Source organism: Larimichthys crocea, unplaced genomic scaffold (assembly GCF_000972845.2).
Source record: "Larimichthys crocea isolate SSNF unplaced genomic scaffold, L_crocea_2.0 scaffold220, whole genome shotgun sequence".
Taxonomy (NCBI): domain Eukaryota; kingdom Metazoa; phylum Chordata; class Actinopteri; family Sciaenidae; genus Larimichthys; species Larimichthys crocea.
The window spans coordinates 263669-286906 of NW_020852928.1; the positions used below are offsets into that span (position 1 = coordinate 263669).

Genomic DNA, 23238 nt, shown 5'->3' on the forward strand with positions numbered 1-23238 from the left:
AAACAGAAATGGGAGGGGGAATAGAGAGAGCACAAAAGGAAAAACACAACAACCAAGGCATACTAAACTGAACCATAACAATATGTTCAGTTTATAAAATATAATGCATTATTATACATACATACTACTTAACAGTAGTAGTTCAAAATAAGTTCTAACTAAATCAACTCCAGTATTGCATGAATAATACATACAATGACAGGGGCCATTCTAAACAAGATGAAATGAAATGAAATTTCATTCACACCCATTGTGTTTGGGTGGAGGCAGAAATCTCAGAGACAGATACCTCTAAACGTGGACCAATCAAACCTGGTCCTGCATGGAGAGATACCACTAGAGGGAAGTGTAAACTTGTTTTGTTGCTGTTGATGTTGCTACAGGGAGTTTGCCCCTGAATACATGAAATAAATAAATAATACACTCAGCTTCTTAGACTGGGAGATTCCAACAAAAGTATACTATTCAGACTTTATTGGGACATGATCTGACAGTTGGTCACATGTCCTGCCCACAGGCTGTGATTGGACAGTTGGTTGTTTTTCATTTGGCATTTCCATTTAAACAAGACTAGGAAGAAACCTTGTATAAGGCTGGACTGAATATGATCAGTGGTAATGTGAATATTTATTCTTGAGGTGGACTACTGTAGCAGGTGACATGACATGGTTGGACTACATTTTGGTTCCACAGTTGAATTGAAAGAGAACTGATGGTACTGATCTGTGAACTCCTCCTCTTCTTTCTTTGTTTTCTATCTGTGGGGGTGTCTGTTTTTTCTTTGACTCTCTCTGTGTTCAGGTTTTTACAGATTACACTCACTAAGTGGGTGTAAACTAAAAGTCCAGAGGGAGAGATTGACTGTAAACAGTATAAATATGGACATTGTTTTTGGGACGTCACCCACAGGTTTCTGAAGAGCCGTTGTGAAGCTCAGTGTGATGGCTCTGCCGCCATCTTGGCAGATCTGCCCGTGCAGCCTCCCAGCTTACCAAAAATGGGCAAAGAGGTGGATTGTTGGTCGAGAAACTGCATCCAGCCTCAACATACTTCCAAATTCCAGACAGCTGCTGACACCACAGACAAATAGTACCTCTGTTTACTACTTGCTGGAGTCCACTTGGAGGACACACATGTGTAGTGGACACTCAGACCAGATTACGGACGCTGCCACACAGTTACAACAAATCGGAGGTGTGAGGATAAAATTTATGTCAAATGGACCATAACGGACCTTTGCATGTGTGGCAAGTATAATTTCAGCTTCAGAGGCCTGTCTGTGCTCATGGTGCGCCGTTAAAACCAGGAAGGAAATTCCAACACTTGACTGACCAACCATAGAGCTTCCACACTCAGTCTATAACCGTGAAAGTCAGTCAGAGACAGACTTTCACGGTTATAGCATTGACAGTTTAAAGAATGGACACTCTATGCGCAACATCACCCACAGCTGAAAATATGCAGCACTGGCCGCCACAATGTTGGCAGTTCTGCCTCTTCCGCCTCCTGGCTAATCTAAAAATCAGCAAAGATGTGGATCATCGGCAGACCTGAGGCAGGCTGAACAACGGCTGGGTACTCAAAGAAGCTATCTGTAACAGCACCTACCTGTTAATCAAAGCAGTCATGCCTAATTCTGCATAACTGTAAGCCTTAATATAATCTGAACAGGTGAGTTGTATATAAATTCACCCTCAGTACAGTTGTCATGAACGGGGAAATTAGCTACAGAGACCAAAACAGTTTTTTGTACCAGGCTGTAAACATGTTTATTTCTGCTGTGAAGTTGGACATTTGAACATGGGGACTTCTGGAGCCAGCCTCAAGTGGACATTTTCAGCTCTTTGAACATAAGGCTTCACATGACCGCTACAGAGATTGCTGCTTGGTTCATAGCTGGCCAGCTTTGTGCGCTCTAGCCAATAAAAGAAAAAGCTTTGTGAAAACTAATGACAGTGTTTCGCATTAGGCATCGGCATGCTGCTCTCTTCTGGACATCATGAAATGCCATACACCTCTTCACTTTGCTTTCTGTGTTGTCACTTCCATATGAAAATCCATGTCACAATGAAAAACAAAGCATCCAGTTATCAAATACGAAGAGCAAAATCATTTTCCTTTGTTTCCTATATTTTTGTTGAATTATGACACAATAAATGTGTAATTAATAAAAAAAATAATTACACAATAATAATGTGTATTATATTTCATATTCATTATATCGCTGCAGCTACATTTGCCCCTTATAAACTTGGCTTGACCTTTTTTAGGGACATTATAGTCTACTTAGAACAATGTTCCTTCTGATTCCTTGTGAGACTGAGGTGTTCAGTGATGCAGCAGATAAACGCTCATGTTGACAGTCTGTTTTTCTTTTTTCCTACCCTCTGCAGTTTGAGGTGTCTCTGCCTGCTTCTTGCTAGCCCACCATTCCCCTCTGTGCTCCCTCTCTGCGCACTCCTCTGCAGCGTGTGGAAAGCTGTCTGTTGACGCATCCGCACCGACCAATTACACGCCATATCTCCAAGGCGCAGGATAACGCTGACCAATAGGAGGACAGCACTGGGCGGGACGTGTCCTGTCCACTCACACCTCCACACAGAGAAAATCAGTGGCGTTGGAGAGCGACACGGAGACTGACAGGGACCGAGAGCGAAGACTCGGACACGGATAGACAGACACGAGACAGGCGAGGAGACAGACACGGAGGCTGCGTATCGAGGAGACACTTCGGGACACCTGGACATGGACGTGTCCGTCTGACCAGCTCCGCACACAGCCAGCTCTCCAACAGGTCCACCGCAGCCGCGAGCATGTCGACGGTAGAAGGAGCCGGGCAGCGCGAGGAAGGGGAGTACGGAAGGGCGGCAAAGCGTCTGAAAACGGAGGAGAGGGAGAGAGAGACGGAGGCGGAGGAGAGAGAGGAGGGGGAAGAGGAGCTGGAGGAGGGGGAGGATTCGGACTCCGGCTCGCTACCCGGTAACGGAGAGTCAGCGGTGGACAACCGGGCCCGGTGGAGCGCCAACCAATACGGAGCAGGACGGAGGGTAAGGAGAGCAAAAAAAAAAAAAAAAAAATCTGATCTAACGTTTAGTCTGCAGTACAGCATCACAGGCGCGCGCGCGCCCGCGCGCTACCCTCAGTGCTGTCATTCTGTCAGCGCGCGAGCATCTCAGCACGGGTCACCTGGTGTCAGCACGGTTAGCACAAACAGGATGTCAGCTCGGCTACAGCCTGAAACATGCGAGAATTCATGATTCACACTAAAACCACGAGCTGACACAGTGTCCTACTCTTTATTTCATTTAAGTAGAAATATGTGACAGATTGAGTCAAGTGAGTTTGGACTCACTGGACTGATTCAGGGTTAAAGTTACTCCTGCTGATTTAGTTACAGTGAGGCTGTGATGTTTCTGCCCTGCTCGCTGTGAACTGTGTTGAGTTTCAGAACACATGCAGGGCTGCCAGCAGCAGGCTGCTTCAGTCCGTCCAAGAGCCTGTGTTCACAGGCCCTGCTTTCAGTCTGGTGCTTTCAGTCAGTTTCACATGGTGCCACTGTGTCAAAGTGAACATGAGTGCATGATATCATGTTGTACGTATGTAAATGTGAAAACAAGGCGTTGTCACTCATTGGTTTTAGGACAGCCTGTTTGAAGCCAAGAGACTGGCATTAAGGCTAGGAAGTGACCATATTTGGAGCTGGCTGGTTGGGCTGGTTTTGGGTCTATGGTCCGCCTGGTCACAAACTTTTGCTAAACTAAAATCTGTTTGTGAAAACACCTGAGCAGAGAAATAATCAGTGCAGCAACAGAACAGTGATTTGTATTTATTCAGCACTGCCTAGTTTGCGTCTGGTGAGCGTGATGTGTTGAAGACAAACTCGCCAAGAATTATTTGCCAGTCACAAGGCAGCCCCGTCCTAAAACATCCCCTGCTTTATCCTTTTTTTTACTCTAAATGGGACCAACATTTACTAAATAAATGAAATGTACTGATAACTTAAAAGTAGAGGATGAGACCATAAACTCACGAAGAAAGTGTTTATTGAGCTCATAAATCATGTGAGACGTTGGTTTATTTTTACATCACAGTCAGTACAAACACGCTTGTTTTTGCAGCCAGAGGAGCTGCCGCCTGCTGGCCTTGAGAAAAAATGCAGGTTTAAGGGACTCCTGCAGTGGCATCACTTTGTAGACCCAGAAGCTCTGTCCACTGACTGCATACTGTCAGTGATTTGTTCATGCAATTTGCATGATGCAAACACAAGAATGGAAAGCATAAGCATGATGTCACCTGAAACGTTCTGATAAGCTGTTGTGAAGCTCAGAATATGCTGCCCATGTTTGTTGTCCTTCCCTTTCCAAAGACGTGGATCATTGGCAGACCAGAGGTGGGCCATAAGACAACTGGGTGCGCTAATAAGTCATCTGTTATGGCACTTACTTGTCAGTCAAAGTGGCCACTGTTAATTCTGCATAACTTTAAGTCCTAATATAATGTGAACAGGTGAGTTGTATAATAATTCACCCTCAGTACAGTTGTCATGAACGGGGAAATTAGCTATAGAGACCAAAACAGTTTGTACCAGGCTGTAAACATGTTTATTTCTGCTGTGAAGTTGGACATTTGAACATGGGGACTTATGGAGACTGACTCACTTCTGGAGCCAGCCTCAAGTGGACGCTTGAGGAATTAGTTTTTGAAACTTCCGCATACTTCCCAGCCATGGAGGTTATCAATTGGTTGCAAATGAGTTTGAAACAGGCCTGTGGTTGATCCCTGTGGTTACGAGCACTGATGGTAAATGTGTTTCCAGAGTCTGATGTTGAGTTCTATCAGTCAGTAGCTGTTTCCATGAAGTGTCGCATTAGAAAAACTTGATGGAGACAAAAACATCTTCAAAAAAGTTTTTATGCTCGCTTGAAGTGTTTTTGCCTTTTCCTAAAGTTAGTCACAGTTAATGCTTTTAATGAGAGCATTCTAAGTTCTGACATAGTGATTATTTAAGTCAAATCACTCATCTAAAGTTGAGCAGTCTCCAACCGTAACTAACTCCGTTGGTTAGTTGGTTCCCACTCTGCTCAAACTGACCACAGAGGTCAAGTGTGTCAGGTTGTGTATGTGTGAGCATGCGGCTCTGTAGTGGAGAGTGGGAGTGTACATTTAATACATCATCCTGGCTTCAGGGCGAGCTACAACAAACCATGTACTTCTACTATCTGTTTCATCATGTATGCTTCTCTTTGGTACTTTTCCCATATGCTACACTTCCACACTATGTGTGCCACGTACACATATGATACATTCAGATCTACTCATGTTAGAGCACGTATTAGAATGAAATACCAAACATGTTTTCTGGCTGGAAAACAGGATTTGTAGGCCAAAGTATCTCTGCAGCATCACAGTACTACTATCGAAATCTGCAGTTACTCTGATGTATGTATGTATGTATGTATGTGTGTATATATATATATATATATATGTATGTATGTATGTATGTATTGTAGTTTTCAGGTATGTCTGTATGTATGTATGTTATGTATGTATGTTGTGTGTGTGTGTGTGTGTGTGTGTTATATTATATATATATATATCATATATATATATATATATATACTATTATATATATATATATATATACTTATATTATATATATCTATGTGGTAATATTGTTTGTGTATATGTATGTATTTTAAATACCAACACTGATGTTTGGAGCCATCAGACCTTCTGATACATCTTTCATTGAGCTGCTCATGTGATCTTCTTTTTGTTTTTGTTATTCAAAAACTCTCCTTTTATATCTACAGTGGGAGCTGGTCCTCTTTCATGGAGGCCGCCATGTTGAAACACTGTTTCTACAGTAGCCCAGAACAGACAAACTTAATACTAACTGTGATGATGAGATTGCAATGCAGGGATTACACCACTAGATGCAACTAAATCCTACACACTGGACCTACAGCTTGCAAATGCTGGACAAAATGAATCTGATGTTTGTCATATCACACCTCAAACAGTACTAGTGAAGAGTTTTTGAATGAAAATATTATTTTTCAATCCCTTTGCCTGACATACATATGCAGTTTTTCAACCAACTATTTGAAGAACATTAAAATAATGCCCTTTCAATAAAAGAGGTCTCATACATTTATGCCTCATTTTACCTCAGGCATGCCACTTAGCAGAGCAAAGATCCTCCAGAAAATAAAAAAATATCGACAGTACAGGATTGATAAAATTGCTCAGCCTTATTCCTCCATCACATAGTACACTGGGCATTCCATACATTTGAGCTTCTACTGACAAATCTGTTGAAATGTCATGCCTGTTTTTTTCCATGGATGCCTGCTTACGACAAAACAAAATGTTTATTTATTGTATATTTATGTTTGGATATGATACACTTTGTTTAAATTACGCCCAATTCCTAGTTAATTCCCATAACTTTCTATAATAGTTTCCAATTTGGAATATTTCCAAAATTCCCCATCTTAACTTCCCATTGAAAGTTTCCACAAATTTACCAGAAACTTTCCACCCCTTTGCGACCCTAGTAAACAGAGCCTACAGCCACCCTCATTCTCTCCACTGTGAGCAGCATTCAGTGTGTTTGAGAGTAAGTGATGGAGCACTGTCCTGTTTATCTATAGAGCCAGAATGTTTTCATTTTAATCCAGCTTTAGTCTACGAAGGTGTGTGTGTGTGTGTGTGTGTGTCAGTGTGTTGTATTAACCATGTTCAACTTTGACATGAGTACTTCACTGTCATTATTCACTAATGTGTGATATTTGAAGGCTGAGCCTTTCTACATGATAGGTAGCAGTAGCAGGTAGTCATTTCTTACCATGCTGCAGCGTCTCACGTGCCTGTCAGGGCAGAGATCCTCCACACACCCTCGCTGTGCCCTATCATTGGTGTCAGACAGGAAGTATCAGGGGAACATGGACCTTTTCTCACTGTCGCACTGCTGCTAACTGATGCCATTTAGCTAGTTAGCTCCCACACTGGGACCTCAGAACACCAGAGTGTTGGAGGTTTTGGTGGACCAGTGGGTTTTTAAAAAAATCAATTGTTCTGTAATGGAAAAAAACACGAGTGTATGTAGTAACATGTAACAACAACATGTGCGCCTGTAAAGAAAAGAACCTAAAACTGAGTTTTGGTTTTGTTGAACAGCCATGGTTTCATGTTCTGAGTTAATATTCAGAGTTTGAGTAGGACGGCTGAGCTCTGTGAGGAAAGAAAGTTACAAACATACATATGTGTTATGTTGAAGTGATTTGATCATCTGTCACCACTTTCTTCTATTTTTAAATCATTAAAGGTGGAAGTGACAGAAAAGTATGATGACAAGTGAAATTCCCCTGAGATAAATCTGTTTTTCATTTCTGTCTGACAAATGGAAATGTGTGTAATAAAAAAGACACACAGCTGAGTAAAATCACTGCCTAATCTTAACCTTCAGATGCAGTTCACCTCAACATTAGCCACTGAAGTTCTTCCTTTCACTCTTCAGTGTGTATACTCACATAATGGATTAGTATAAACCAGGAGAGCGGCAGTGAAAGGAGAACTTCAGGTTTGTGTTTCAGTAATGTAATGAAGCAAATTACTAAACCCCAGCCTGACAACATAACTGTACACAACAATTAGTCACGTCGGTCACTTCATTTGTCTCGATATGGACGATGAGGATTTCATCTCCACGAATGTCTTACACATTAACTGACACTCAGCTGCTTTCATCTCTCACTCTTCAACTGAAACGTCAACCTGTTTCATCCTGCTCTCTAAACCAGAGCCCACCAACCTGAGCTGATGCTGACACTTCAGTACTCATCCAGAGTCAGTCTGTTAGCTAAAGGAGATGGCTTTCTCAGTTTGTGCTGTGGACGAGGGCAGCAAATCAGTGTCACTCTAAATGACCTTCATATTAACATATTTTCATCACTTCACCTTGAAACTGAAACAGTTTCAACAGGGAGTGGTCGTCCAGAAACTCCCATCACTGCAGGGTAAAACTCTGTTTTTCGTCAATGAAGCCTGGTGGCTTTGAGGAGATAAAAGATCGATATAAACACTTCAGTTTACCGTCTGAAAGAGCCGTCTGACAGCAAGGTAAAGTGCTGAAAACATTCTAAATATAGTGTACACTTAGTACACATCTTGTGTAGACCGCCTTTTTTAGGTTTATAAAATGAGTTTTTTTGCTGCCCTCGTCCACAGCAGTGCAGTGCTGGTCCTCCTGTCTGCTTCTTCAAACTCAGGCCATGCTGGCCGTCTACTATACACCAAATGCAAGTAACACAAACTATCCCTGCAACTGACAAGCTGACCTCAACTTCGCTGAAGACACACAGCAAACTGAAATTTTCTATTCTAGCTTCTTCAGGCCAGAGTCTGTGGTCTGCTGTGTCTATGTCTATCTTTTGGTTTATGTTTATATGTATATGAGGGCGTTTCAGAGATGAATAGTGTCATATGTGTAACAATGTGGAATCAACGAGAAGTGAAGATCTTTTTTTTTTTTTGGCAGCAGTAGAAGGATGTAACATATACGTGGCTATCACTGTCAACCACACTGTGTTGGTTCACTGTTTCCTTTCTCACCGTCTCCCCATTACAGGATGCACTGGTACTAGATTGATGGACACACACACAATTATGGAGGATCCCCTAACCCTGAACTAAACCTGATTCTAACCTGGACCTTAAAACCAAGTCCAAATGTCCTGACACACACACACACACACACACACACACACACACACAGTGACGAGTGCAGAGTCCTGAGTGAATGTGGTATCACATTGCTGTGTAATCAGCATTACATGCATGTCGTCTAGTTTCCACACACTCAGGTATGCACGCACGGACACAGTTTCACATGCACACACACATGCACATACACACTCATACATAGACACACACGCACACACGTCATCTGATGATAATAGGGTGATTTAAAAGATGGATGGGATACTTAGAGATGCTCATTCTTTCAGCCAGTATTTACAGTCGGAAAGACACACCGAGGCGTGTCAGAAAAAGAAACAGAAGAAACACAAATGATTTAATAGACAAGGGGAGCAATACAAGCACTGGAAGAAGTATCCATCAAACATTTCATGATTTCTTCAGTGGCTGTTGGGTCCTCAAAAAGCCATCCAGCTACTGAGGACTTGTTAGCTTCGTCTGCTTTCTTCAACAGTTCAATCTGCACATTCCAGTAAAGGTGGTGGTCACCTGTGATGCACAGGTTACACTTAGCTTTCTGTGGTAATCCTATTTCTTAAATGTCATGTAATTTAACCACTTGATGTGGGACTGACTTCAGACAGAGAGAGTGTACACTGTGAAAGCAGGCAGCTTTATTAACCCCAAAGGGTAATATGTTGTAGAGCCAGCAGTAACATAACCATCAGACAACAATAAAGAGTCAGTAATTAATACAAAAACAAGGAGCACGTAAAGTTATTTGAGAGTCAGCAGGAACAAAAGTGTTTGTGAGTTTGTGAATCTATTGGCATGCATCAAAATTCAAAGTGATCACCTCTGAACACGTCCACAGCTGAAGCTTTGATGTGTTCCCCTGCTCTCACTACAGAGCCAGTGTTCTCACTGAGCTGTCAGTCCACACAAACAAACGCCTACACACACATTTAGCGTGGCTTGTAGCCGTCACATGAAAGGTGTTGGAGCACTGATTGAAATGTTCAAACTTTGTTTGAACTTGATATAAAAGATTTCTGATGACAGACAGCCCTGCTGTCAGGAAAGTGTCTGCCCCAGAAGCTTCAAATGCATTTAAATGCCAGTGTGAGGTTACAGTGAGAACTGAGGCCGTTCCAGTTCTTAATAAGCATAAATACCATGTGAACATTATCTAAATGATAAAGACATTTAATGGATCCATTTTTTCAATAAAGTGTCTGATGAAAAAAATGCAAGTTCCCTCTGTTAAATGTCAGAGCTTCAGTGAAATAGCCAGCAATTCAAATTCCACATACTTGTATTAAAAACAATAGATGACTGTGGTCATGACGCAGTGATGCTGTTGATGAAAACGGTGTGAGGATGCTGGGCTGGATGTGTCACCATTGTGGAATGGGATTTTTAGAATAACTCAGAACTGCAGTTAGACGTCACATTCCAATCTGACACATTTAACAAGCACCAGATTTCTAGCAGTGATGTATCTGTATGTACTGTCACTGTGATGCACACATTTCACTCTGTCAGTGTTCAAACTGGTTATGTCATGTAAATGTATCTCATAATTCAATTAGTGCAAGGTTAGGTCATGCTGAGTGAAACGTGTTCTTTATATGTGGATAACTCAGTTAGTCAGATGATTTGATTCTTCAGTTCTTCATTACAGAAGTGCAGCTCGTAGTTAACTGGGTCCTGATGAAGACGATGAGTCATTTTCAGGTGCAAATGACTCCTCTCCTCTGAGGCATCCTTGGAACATTTTAAACGTTTAACTGTGTCTGACCTGGATTAGCTGAGCAGTCTGTTGATGGTGGTGTTTTACCGGCTTGTGTGGAGTTCCAGGCGTTTAACCTTCTCTGAGTCATGCACACCATGATGCTATATCGAAGTCAAGTGAAATAATATCACATCTAATCTTCATATGTTAATCCAGTCTTTACCAGCACTGGGTATTCTTTCAAACTGATGGAGTGGAAGTGTCTGTGACACTGAGTTGATAAATGTTGACATTGAATGTCTGCTCACATTCATCTCTTGGTTCCTGATTTAAGTCCAGATTTAGCACGTTACAGACCCTGAAGTTCCTGAAATAGTCCATTAGGCAGAACCTTGGTATTTCATTACACATACATGTGCCTTTTCCAGTCACTGTCACTGGGTAGTGTTTGTCACATAATCCAACTTTAAACCCAGTCTTAATGTAACATAATCTATCTATCAAATCTCTTCAAATGTGTCTTAATTCATAATAATTCAAGTGTTCCCACACTTAATCAAAAATCAGATGTTACGCGTGATGTTGAACACATAATTGGTGGGGTAAGATAATCATAATCCTGTTGTGAAAATGAAACTTCTTTAAAGGCACATACATTTGCATTAATCATTTCTGCAGTTAGTGATTTAATACATTTTAGTATTCAAATTCCTCAGTATTTTTATTAAATTTCAGTTTCAGCAGCTTATGCAGTCATATACATGCACATTCAGTCTGCTGTTTCCCATTTATGATCTGCTTAATACAGCACAAGAGTTTATGATTCAGGTTACACATATGTGCAAATGACATGGTTAAATAAGAGTAACACAAAAATAACAATAGGTAATTAAATCATAAGCAGCGTAAATGGAAATAAATGAATGAATTCAAATAAAACAACATAACTTTTACTGCATTAGTATAGTCATGGCAGGTCTCCATCTGTTAACAAATCTATCTTTTTGAAGTTATTTGTTCCATATGGTAGAGTTCAGAGACCTTCTCGATCCACATATTGTATGTTGGAGAATCGTGTTTTAACCATTTAACTGTAAAATATTTAAGAGCTAATATTGGAAGAACATTTCCTCCATTCCGTTCTCTCTTCCAATGATGTCATTGGGTATTAGTTCTAGCTTTACCATCTTGGGATCTTTCTTTCATCATGTTCTGAAAGATTTTTTTCAGTTTAGGACATGTTCATAGTATCTGGGTATGGTTACCAATTTGTGTCCCTCATCTTCTCCAGCATTTATCTGAATACATGGGCCCCCTTTTAGATATGATTCAGATTCCCATTTTAATGTCAGATGAGTCAGTTCATTCATGCTCTTACAGTGAGAACATTTTAGGTGAGTGTATTCCTTCCTTTCATATTTTATGACAGATAGATAGCTCTTAATAAACTGCATGTTCTCTTCAAATTCTAATATTAACATTCTTTCATTATGAATAGAAAGCAAACCATGGTCATACTCCGGCAGGTTTGGGCTTCAGGATGTGACAACATCTCCGGATGGATTTTAAAGCAGTTTTGAAAAAGCAAAAAAAAAAAAAAAGTCCAGACTCGTGTGGAATCATTAACTTTCTATTTCTATTCTAACTCGGTTATCCACGTCTGAAGAATAGATGGTGTGTTCCTCGTGCAGTAATGATGTTAGACATCTAAAATGATCCTGTTAATTCTCATCCAGCTAATTTGGTTCTTTGAGCTCAGATGTTCGAGCTTATCTTGAATAACAGTGCACTGTTGTTTTGACATAAAGGCAACATGAGTATGAGTAGGAGGAAGTGACACTTTCGTAACTTTTTCTAAACATACACGACCTTGAATAAGTACATAACGGTGCAGTATTGGTTTGACTTTCTGGTACACTGTGATCTAAAGCTAGATGAACCAAAGTCTTAGCTATTTGTGTTAGTGTGCAGGCTGATGACTAAGAGTATGACTTTATGTTAGGAGGAGAACAGTGAGAAGATGGCAGCTGTCCAGTAGGTGTACTGCAGCACAGAGAAGAGAGAGAGGGGGGTATTTTCAGACTGCACTGCTGACTGGAAACATGAAGACTGAGAAGGATTTTAGAAGGACAAAAAAGATACTGCAAATGTCATGTCAACATGTACGACATGCATGCACTACATTCTGCGGCTTGACTTGGCTGTTGGCAACGTTCTTTTTTGTTTTTCCATCGTCGGACGTGGTGAATGGTATCTGGTTTCATTTCAGTGGAGGTTTCAAGCGAGCTGAGCTGACATTGTCAGCGGAGTGAAAACACTGCAGGTGACTGATTAGTCAGTAGAATTGTCACTGACATTCTGCACACCAACCGCAGATTGCAACCAGAATTTTATTTATTCACTCGACCTATATTTCAGAAAAAGGCTGCCTTTAAAGCCACGCTGTTGTCACCTGACAAAGTGCAGATGTTCACACAACAAAGCTGTTGCTAATCCATCATACTAAATCCACGCAACAACACTATTGCATTCTTTTATACGCCTAGGTTAAAGTCTAATTTTAACTACTCCATGAATTTCATATTAAAAAACTATAGTTACTTATAATTACGTCATGCTGAATGTAACTGCTGTCCACTTCATCGAGTCCCTCTCTCTCTCTCTGTCTTTCTCTCTGTCTTTCTCTCTGTCTTTCTCTCTGTCTTTCTCTCTCTCTCTCTCTCTCTCTCGGACACAAACCAGACATGTCTGATGGACGACCCACTTTGGTAGCGCTAAATGTGCCGCAGTCTAAATGTGCCCTAACTAACTACCGATATCAAAGTACTGGCTTTACAGCTGGAGATAATGTTTTCAAAACCTACACAGTGGATGTGCCATATGTGTGCGGAAACATGCCTGAAACAGAGAAGCCAGTAGCCCGGTTAACAGAATGAAGTTAGTCTCATGCCAAACACTTAGATGAGCCATCTGCCTCTATAAATAGACGAAAAGGAATGTCAATGTGAAGAGAAGGACAAAAAGAGGGACTGGAATGGAAGAGATGGATGTTAGACAGAGAATGAGACAAGCAGAAGAAGGAAGAGATTAAAGTTTCACAGAGACAAAATATCTGAGAGGGCAGACAAGATAAGAAGAGAGGTTAGAGAGAGGTGTGAGGATTTGACTCTCCCCCGCTCTCTCTTCTTTCTTCATTTCTATGCGCTCATTCTTCGTCCTCAAGAATGCTCCATATTCATAAGTAACAGTCCAGAAAGGCCTGTTGTGTTACAGTATGGGCTTTTGCCAGCACTGCTTCCCTTTAGTGACCACTGATTTCCTGCTTGTCATCAGTGTCCTACATGTTTTCAAGCTGAGACACTGGGTGAACTGGAGCTGCTTCAAACTTCCAGTGATTCATGTTCTCACAGACAGAAGTCAATTGTTTTGCTGAGTAAGTCTAAGCTGGCTGAATATGTTGTGGCTGACTGGTTAAAGTTACATCAGACTGGTCAACATGGTGACGGAAGATTGTCACTGTCATGTTGGCTGCGTGTGCTTTGTGACAGAAGTGTTATCGATATATTTTTGATGACGAGCAACTAGGGTTAAATAGCACATTCATGTGTGTAGTACGTGTGAAAAAATCTTTGTCAGATTTAATGGATAAAAGCGTTTTTCTCGTGCTGACTGAAACAAATACAAGCCTCAATAATGATCTGTAATAACATTAAGCACATGTTTATGACAGAATAAACAACTTTTAAACGTACCAGCATACCAAGAGACCATCCAGGAGACACAGAGCATAACAACACATCTTACCAGCACAACACTTCCCAAGTTTTGCTGGGAAGGTGTGGCTACGTCACTTATGCATCCTCTGAACTATGCGCACATTGTCAGTCATTCAATATATAGCAGGTGATGCACAGTAAAATTAAACATTATCACGTTTTCAGAATGTTTGTAAAAAATTGCAATATGAGTAACATATTTAACATATTGACACAGCTACAACAGCACCTTCCTGTATGACGTCACATTCCTTTGTGGCTAAAGTGCCACGCTGTGTAACTGTGGTTGACCATTGTGTTGCAGGATAACAGTGAAGACTCCCATCGCATCTCTCCCAGCCCAGTGGTCCATGTCAGGGGTCTGTGCGAGGCCGTGGTGGAAGCAGACCTGATAGATGCTCTGGAGAAATTTGGACCCATATGGTGAGGCAGCAACCACTGTGTGTGTGTGTGTGTGTGTGTGTGTGTGTGTGTGTGTGTGTGTGTGTGTGTGTGTCATCAGTGCTGACACTTTAGAAAAAGAGAATACATTCACAGCAAGAGAGTCACCAGTTAACCTGCAGTGTAGCCCAGCCAGTGATGGGATATTAGCACTCAAACAGAGCAGCACCACCCTATTTAAATTATGCTCCCTGCATGTCTGTTCTCACACTATGTAACTTTTTAGATTCTGGTGAAACTGGATAATATTTTATGGAGAAAATGTTTTCTGATGTCCTCCGGCTGCTCCGCCTCAACTCTCTGTGATTTACAGAGTTTCCTGATGGACAGTGAAGTATACTGCTGACAACTGTAGCTGCTGATAGCTCATGTTAGCTCAGTTTGTTAGCTGCTGTTGTCTAATATTTGCTCAGTTTGTTAGGCAGGCTGCACAGACTATGAGCTCAGAGCACCAGAGGAGTGTTTGTGTTTTAGACCACCAGGAAGAGGAAGTTTTCAGGATGTGGGAGAATGCTGACAGGGAGCAGGGCTGGTGTTGTGCCAGAACCAGAGCTGGGCTAGTGGGTAGTGTAACTGGGCTTAGACTGGCCTCTATGGACATAATGAGGATGTTGTCAGAGGAAGCTAAGAAGAGAAAAGGAGAGAGCGTGTTAACAAGAAGCCGCCAGACAAGAGTAAATGTGGGACTGACGTTTAGTGGTTGGTGAGAGCTTGGTGAAATAAAAGGCTGAAAGACAGACGCCGAGCTGGGCTGACTGCTGTTGGACTAGTCAGTGATATTAGCTGCTGCTGGGTCTGCTGTTGGTGACCTGGTTGATGTTTGTTTCATAAGTAATGTAATCAGAACAAATACTCGAGTATAACTGAACATATTTACCACAGTGGGATTACACTCTGAAACTGGAGATAATAAATCACAACAACAAAATGTTGCTTAAAGCCCACATACAGAGCCCTATACTATCAACTACTGATACCCATTGAGTCATCAGGACCGATCTGGAAAATGGCTTATATGCACCACAAAATGACAAAATAATAGAGAAACACTTACAAACAAACACAACTTAAATCCTTCATGATAGAATTTCTGTCAAACACCACCACTAATATTTTAACATTGGATTTCTCAACAACATGAACATTTGAAGAGTAATTAATATTCAAGATGTGGAAGACATGAAGTAAAAAGTGAAAGCACGTGAAGTCACAGGTGGGTGACATATAAGCGACGTAGTGTAATAAACTCCAGTGGCTTTAGTGTAAAGATAGTTACAGGTGCTGAATAATTGAAGGAAACATTTTGTGATACTGCAGTTTCCACTCTAAATGACTCCTTCTCCATTATTTACACTCCCTGCATGGTGCAATATTCATTAACCTCTCCTCAGCTGAACAGAGATGCAGAGAAAAGCATACTGTGAAAGACGCGCACACACACACACACACACACACACAGGTATTATCTTATTGCACTGATTTGGTTTTAGGTACTATAAAGGTCTTCACACTCACATAGTTTTAGGTACTATAAAGGTCTTCACACTCACATAGTTTTGTCTTTAATGAACAGAAAGCAGTGAACTCCTCTGCCTCCTCTCTGGGGTTGGGGACATCTCCATCCTTTGTTTAAAAGTGAATCATTCCTATTCACATCTGTTGAGACTTGAGAACTGAGGATTGAAACACAATCAGCTGTTCTCAGATGTTGCCAAAGAGTGGAGGAGCTGCAGTATGGCTAACATTATTTTAATGTTTGCGTATGTGTGTTCTCAGCTATGTGATGATGATGCCATTCAAGCGGCAGGCCCTGGTGGAGTTCTCTGCAGTGGAGAGTGCTGACCGCTGTGTGTCCTGTGGAGCCAAGGAGCCTGTATACATCGCAGGTTTGATCCCCACTGTCAAGACTCACCAAGATCCATTAGTTACACATGCTCATACTGCAGCAGTTGGTACATGGTCATATTTTATTTTCATCCACGTGTTTGTCAGGTCAACAGGCGTACTTTAATTACTCCACGTCCAAGAGAATCACCAGGCCGACCAACGCTGACAACCCCAACAGTGGCAACAAAGTCCTCCTGCTGTCCATACAGAATCCCCTCTACCCTATAACCACGGTAAACACACACACACACACATACACACAATGGCATCTAAGTGGCTTATCATATCATTAGTGGAACAAACTATAATTCCACTATAGAAATATAGTGAATATTATATATTCTATATATACTATAATAACTTTTTGTGTTTTTTCATATTGTGTCAGAGTTTCGATCTTACCCATGAGCATGGTCATAAATGAAAAGAAATGTTCATTATAATAGGTTCCACTTGATTTTCAGTGGCAGACTGAAAAGTAAAAAAACACAACTTTTGGTCATTTGTTGTAGTTGGACTGAATGGTGTAGTATAATCTTTCATACATTTCAATGGCAGTATGTAGCACAAAATATTTCTGTGCCTATCTGTCGGTCGTTGCCTCTCAAACTGAAAAGATTTATTGTGTCTGTGTAGACTTGTTCCTTCAAGCTTTTCCTTCATCTCTTTCCTCACATCAGGCTCTCCGTCTCTTTCTATACTGCCTCTCTGACTTCATACTTTTCAGTCTACAGTCTATTTATATTCAACAGAATGCTTTTGTTAGGACATCGGACCAATACTGTGCAATGCTCACCAAATTTCTTTTATTTAATCACTCTTATAAAAGCCAGAAAAAACGGAAACAAGATGAGCTGAACTTTTTTCTAAATGTTTCTCACCCATCATCTCAACATGGATCATCTAAGAACACTCCAAATGTAAACAAATGCTTTCATAGTTTTTTCTCTTTTTCTCTTGTGGCACGCTTATGGATTGAATTTCTTATCATTTTACAAGCTACACTACCTCATCTATTAGATGAACAGATTAATCAAGACTCAAATTGAATTAATTCAACAATGCTTACCAGTTTTCAACCAGTTTCATGCTTCAGTCAAAGTTTGTTAGTCAGTCAGGAACACTTTGAGGGCGACTGGATCAGTAGTTTTGGGCAATGACGATATAAAGAATGGACAACGTATGCACGGCGTCACCCACTGGTTTTTAAAGCACTGTTTTGAAGCTCAAAAATGCAGTTGTTAGTGCCTATTCTGCCTGGCTAATCTATAAACCAGCAACCATCTTTAAGCCTTAATATCATTTATAAACAGGTGAGTTCTATAAAAATCCACCCTCAGTGCAGTTGTCATAAAGATGAACGTGATGAGATGAATTGTTGCTTTACTGAATGTCATACAAGAAGCCGGAACCAAAAACTGTTTCAAATTCTTGAAACAAGTCTTTCAGGAATTTGCATTTTGAGCCTCGATCCCTAAAAAAAGACCTAAAGATGAAGAGCAGGGAGTCGTATGTCTGTCTTACCATCTACAGTGTCTTTATGGTATTTATAAAATGCACGGAGGCCTGAGGCTTTGTGCTTCATGCAGGTTAAGACAGACTGCAGCATTAGAATTAATTAATTATATCATGTTAAATGTTGAATGTTGTTCCTTCTTTCTTTTTTCCTTTCCCTGTTTTGGTTCAGGATGTTCTCTACACAGTGTGTAACCCGATCGGCAGTGTCCTGAGGATCGTTATCTTTAAACGAAATGGAATCCAGGCCATGGTGGAGTATCCTTACTGGATGTGTCTGTGTGTGTCTTTGTGTGTGTGTGTCTGTGTGTGTTTGAATGTGCAGTGTCCTCTCCTTGACCCTCCTCCTCCAGATTTGAGTCCGTTCAGTGTGCACAGAAGGCCAAAGCTGCTCTGAACGGGGCTGACATCTACGCTGGTTGCTGTACACTCAAGATTGAATATGCAAGGGTAAGAGACAGCAGCAGTCACAAACCTGGAGTCATTCTGCAGCACACATGTGATGTGTTTGACATGTTTCAGTCACAATGCAGAATGCTAATCAACACGTGTGTATATAATAGCTTGAATATATTTTTCCACAATGAAGACGTTATTTAAATGGCCACATTTAGTGCTGTTTGGAAATGAAATCACGGTCACACATTACTGCCTTAGATGGAAGGTGGAGAGAAGGTGTAAAAGGTAAAATGTTGATGAGGTGTCTGGGTCTGTTTTGTCCTCATTTATCTGGAGAACATTTTGCTAACACTTTCTATGAAAAGTGCATCTGTCTGTATGAAGGCATTCATAGTGAACTATAATGTAGTCATAATGGTTTATAACCATACTTGATTATTTTAAATGCATGAAAATATATTACACTTTACTAACCGCCAATTATGATTATACAACGACCAGTGATTATGATGAAGCATCCATTATTATAGATGCATCAGTATGTACTTTACTCTGATAACTTCTGAAACTGCATGGTCTGTTATAGCATGCTATGAGCTCTTACTACAGTTATTGAGGTGTGTGTATAAGTGAGTGTAGGTAGTATAATGTGTTCTAAACCCCTTTAGTGTACCACTAGTTTATATGAAGAGCATCCATAAGACCCTTGAACTTGTAATTCATTATAAGTCCCATCTCTAATATCAACAATACAATTTATAATATGACTGGTGATAATGTTGAGCATCATTTGTGTTTCTTGCCGGAGCTTTGTAAATCATCTTTTTGTTTTCTTTGGTAACGCCGACCAAGACAAGTAACCTCGAGCCACAGTATGTGGAAGTTGGAACTTCCTTCAACTTGCTTCACGTTCGTACTGTGGTTGCAGGCTGTGTTTGATTAGTCATTCACAGTGCTCTTGTTGACCTTCTCTGACGGCACTCGGTCACCCACAATGCATTGCGTTTATGCATTTGGTGCAAGAAAACACTGTGATTAGTCAAATCTAGCTTGACATTTTACTGAAAAATGTCAACTAATTTCAGTTCATATTTACTGACTTTCTTAACACATGAAATCATGTGTGCATGAGACAAACAGGAATTTCTAAACTGGAAACTGGCGTATTGCAGTTATCTGCAGAAGATGCTTTTGCCTCAGTATCACTCTCTAAGGGACCTGCGATTAGATAACATATGCTGTTAGGTAATACCAAGGGCTGAGGGGAAGTGAAGAAGGGGAAGTGGAACTATGATTAAAATGCAGATTTACACTGGCCAGAATATGGAAGGTAACTCCGGAGGATCACTCCGCTTGTTTATGAGCTTCAGGAGGCATCACTTGGTTATGTTTTTGAAATCTCAAACACAGTCTATTTTTTATGCTTACTGGGTTCCTGAAATTTGAACTGAGTTTAGGACACATTCATTGGTGGTTGAACTCTAGCTTTTATATTGAGCACTGATTATACACTGTGATAAACCTCAAGTTATTGTGTGCTTTGTGTTTTCTTTTGTCTGCAGGTGCCATTGAGGTATGTGGTTGTTATTCCAAGGGTCATGTAGTGAAAGACACGGGTCCTTTGTAGGGTTGGCTGGTACATAATTAAAGAACACTGTGTGTGGATTCAGTGTCTGAGTGCACTTTGCCAGCACGTTCAGCAGCCTCTCTCTCTTATAATTAGTGATAAGTGGTTATGTAGAAAGTCTCTGTCTCTCTCGCTCTCTCTCACCATGGAATAAGTTCACCTTTGATATTTAATGATTAGCCTGTTTGTAAGAAGAGATCAAAAGCCACGGTGTAATTTATCCATCATCACACATCATCATACACACAAAAACAAGAAGCAGTGAAGAGGTTGCTTGTTCACTTTGGTTTGCTTCAAGTGATTTCTGGAGTTGTTGATGAGATGAGTCATACTATGCATGCATGTTCTCAATACAACCCTAAAAAAAAGAATCTATACCTTCATATCTTCAAAACTGGACTAATGCAATGTACTTTTCTGCTGTATAAACGAAAATCCCTCACACACCTCCAACTAGTGCAGAACACAGTAGCTGGGCTTCAGACATCATATTTCACTGATCTTAGCTTCCCTCCACCGACTTCCTGTGTGTTTTAGGATTGATTTTAAAATGTTACTGATTACTTTTAAAGCCCCAAATATATTGCCAGCATGCCCTGTACCCTGTACAAACCAGTGCATAGTCTTAGATCCTCGGGCTGGTCACTTCTGGTTGTTCTGGGGTCGAGGCTCAAAACTAGAGCTGACTGTGCCTTCTCCATCAGAACCCCTCAACTCTGGAACGACCTGCCTGAGAAGAGAAGGCTTTCCGACACAGTGAACTCTTTTAAATCACTTCTTAAAACTCATTAAACATACCTGCCCATATTTATTTATTATATTATGTTTATTATATTATTATTTATTTATTATTTGATTTATTTATTGATTGGCCTTTTATCATTTCTTTTATCATCTTTGAGTCTTTTTATGTTTTTGACTTTTCTGGATCTTAAGCTGTGTGGCCTTCTGTTGGGTCTGCTGCTGTGTAAATCACTTAGTAGTAGTAGTTTTTTTTCAACAGGGGAGCAATTTAAAATACTTTTAACTAATGACTTCACTGTGTCTATAATCTTTTCTGTGTATTGTTTGGCCTTTTTGAAGACTATGTTTGCAGCGTCTACATTTACACAAGAGCCTGTTACTTCTAAAATGTTGTCATCTGCATAAAATAGTACCTTACAATGTTATATACAATATATAGTGAATAAAAGTACACGTAGGATGATCCTAATAAATTCTTTCATCTTTGTGTCACAGCCAACACGTCTGAACGTGATCAAGAACGATAACGAGAGCTGGGACTACACCAAACCATACCTGGTCAGACGAGGTAAGACACACACTTTCTCTCTTCTTTAGTTCTTTCTCTGTTTCGTGCTTCCACTAAAGTCAGACTGACCACTGGACCATTCGGGGTGTCGCTTCTTTTTTATAAATCAGGAGATCGTGTCATGTGGAAGGTAAAACTCTGTGTTTAGTCTGAATTCTCTGTAGTGGCACAGTTCCCTCCACTGCAGCTATCCTCGATTCATGTTACACCAATAGATGAAAATCGTCTTAGTTTTCACATCATTTGTGAAAGTGTGCCCAGATCTTCAGTCATTATGGGTCAGTCTCCGACTGTGGATTAAGAGTATAGTCATAAACAGTTTGGACCGTAGACCTCCATCACACCAAGACTCCTCCGCCTCCCGCCTCTCCATCTCCAATCTAAGCACTCTCACACCAGCCAATCACCGGCCTCTCACAAGCCTTGCACCTCCGCTTACCATGAGGAGAGAGAGAGAAACATTGAGGGAGAGAACAGAGAAAGAGGGATGGACGTCAGGCTGACCATGCACAGCAGCTTTCTTCCATCTTCACCTTCTGCAACCCAGCAAAAAGAGAGAGAGGGAGAAAAAGAGATGGATCTCACTCCTGCTGACCACCATGCAGCTGCTGCTTCAACATGCCCAGGAGGCCTCAGCCCCACCTCTGTCTGCAGGACTCCAGTAGCACTTCCTTCTATCTAGCTACTCCACCCTGTGTTTTAATCTCCTCCTCTGTCTGGAGACGTAGTCTTGCATGGCCTGACGGTCTGGACCACACAGTGCGTTAAGATAGATTCTAGATTTCACTCTTTGTTCTTTAATGTGTGATCTAAACTGGCCTCTTGATTTGTTTTCACTGCCAAATCTGATTGAAAGATCTTTCTGGTTAAAAGCTCAGCACTGTGGAACAGACGTAACTTGTTGCCAGTCAGATCTGTGGCTATGCGAGTCTACAGTATGAAGGTCTAGTCTAACCTCTGCTCTCTGTCACTTTACTGCAGCAGGATTAGGGCTGTCACGATATAAAATTTTCATCAGACCTTTATTGTGGCACAAAATATCACAATAATAATACTGTATCTATACCAATAATTGAAAAAAAAATTCAAATATTATTAAATACTTTAAGATTTCATTTAACATTTTACTGTTAAATTCAAAAGGACAAAAAAAGAGCAAATGTAGGAAAACTATAAAAGATATAAATATACAGAGAACACATACATAAACAGTTAAATAGAGGAGTGTGTGGAGACTGTGTGTATGCATTTAGTCACAACAACAAAGCAACTGCCACTTTGCTAATTAGTAAGAACAATACAGATATGAAGCAATGTATGAATCTACAAAACACAGATACAACCATCCATTTACAGCACAGTCCTTACACATTCTACAAAGCGAGGCTTCATCAGTGCAAGCCCTTCATATGGTCTGACATGACCTACGATATGTCTGTCACGTTGATGTTCAGTGGAAGGCTCAACAATTTATCAATCAACAATTTCAAACTAACCAAACTATTCCCACAGTATAGAGTGAACCCTTCCTCCCTTTGTCAGTGTTATTTATGTCACCGTGTTGTGTTGGCAACCACACCAACTAGTTTTTGTAAGTAACGAATGCCTCTGTGTTAAACGTGTGCATTTTATTGAGTGTACTCTTAAACCACACGTTTTTCTTTATACTTTTGTAAATGTTGTGATAATGGTGAAAACAAACAAATATCGTGACACCCCTAATCTGAATCCCCTTATTACACTAGCTGTACATTCAAGCACGTGCATGGATGTGCCTTCCACATAATGTAGCTCCTACAATGTTGATTGGTATTCTTTCTTTATTGGACTGCATCAGTGTTTT

The 23238-nt window shown here is 40.7% G+C and overlaps 1 protein-coding gene across 1 annotated transcript in view; it reads left to right on the forward strand.

Moving 5' to 3' along the window:
- Positions 1-2813: 2813 nt before the first annotated feature.
- The window catches only part of LOC104936402 (heterogeneous nuclear ribonucleoprotein L-like), a 33656-nt gene continuing 13231 nt past the window's right edge, over positions 2814-23238 (forward strand). Inside the window, exons 1-7 of the mRNA XM_010752430.3 lie at positions 2814-3047; positions 14519-14637; positions 16432-16541; positions 16648-16775; positions 18230-18315; positions 18411-18507; positions 21323-21395. Of these exons, the coding sequence (XP_010750732.1) occupies positions 2814-3047; positions 14519-14637; positions 16432-16541; positions 16648-16775; positions 18230-18315; positions 18411-18507; positions 21323-21395 (847 nt within the window). The remainder of the gene's footprint in view (positions 3048-14518; positions 14638-16431; positions 16542-16647; positions 16776-18229; positions 18316-18410; positions 18508-21322; positions 21396-23238) is intronic.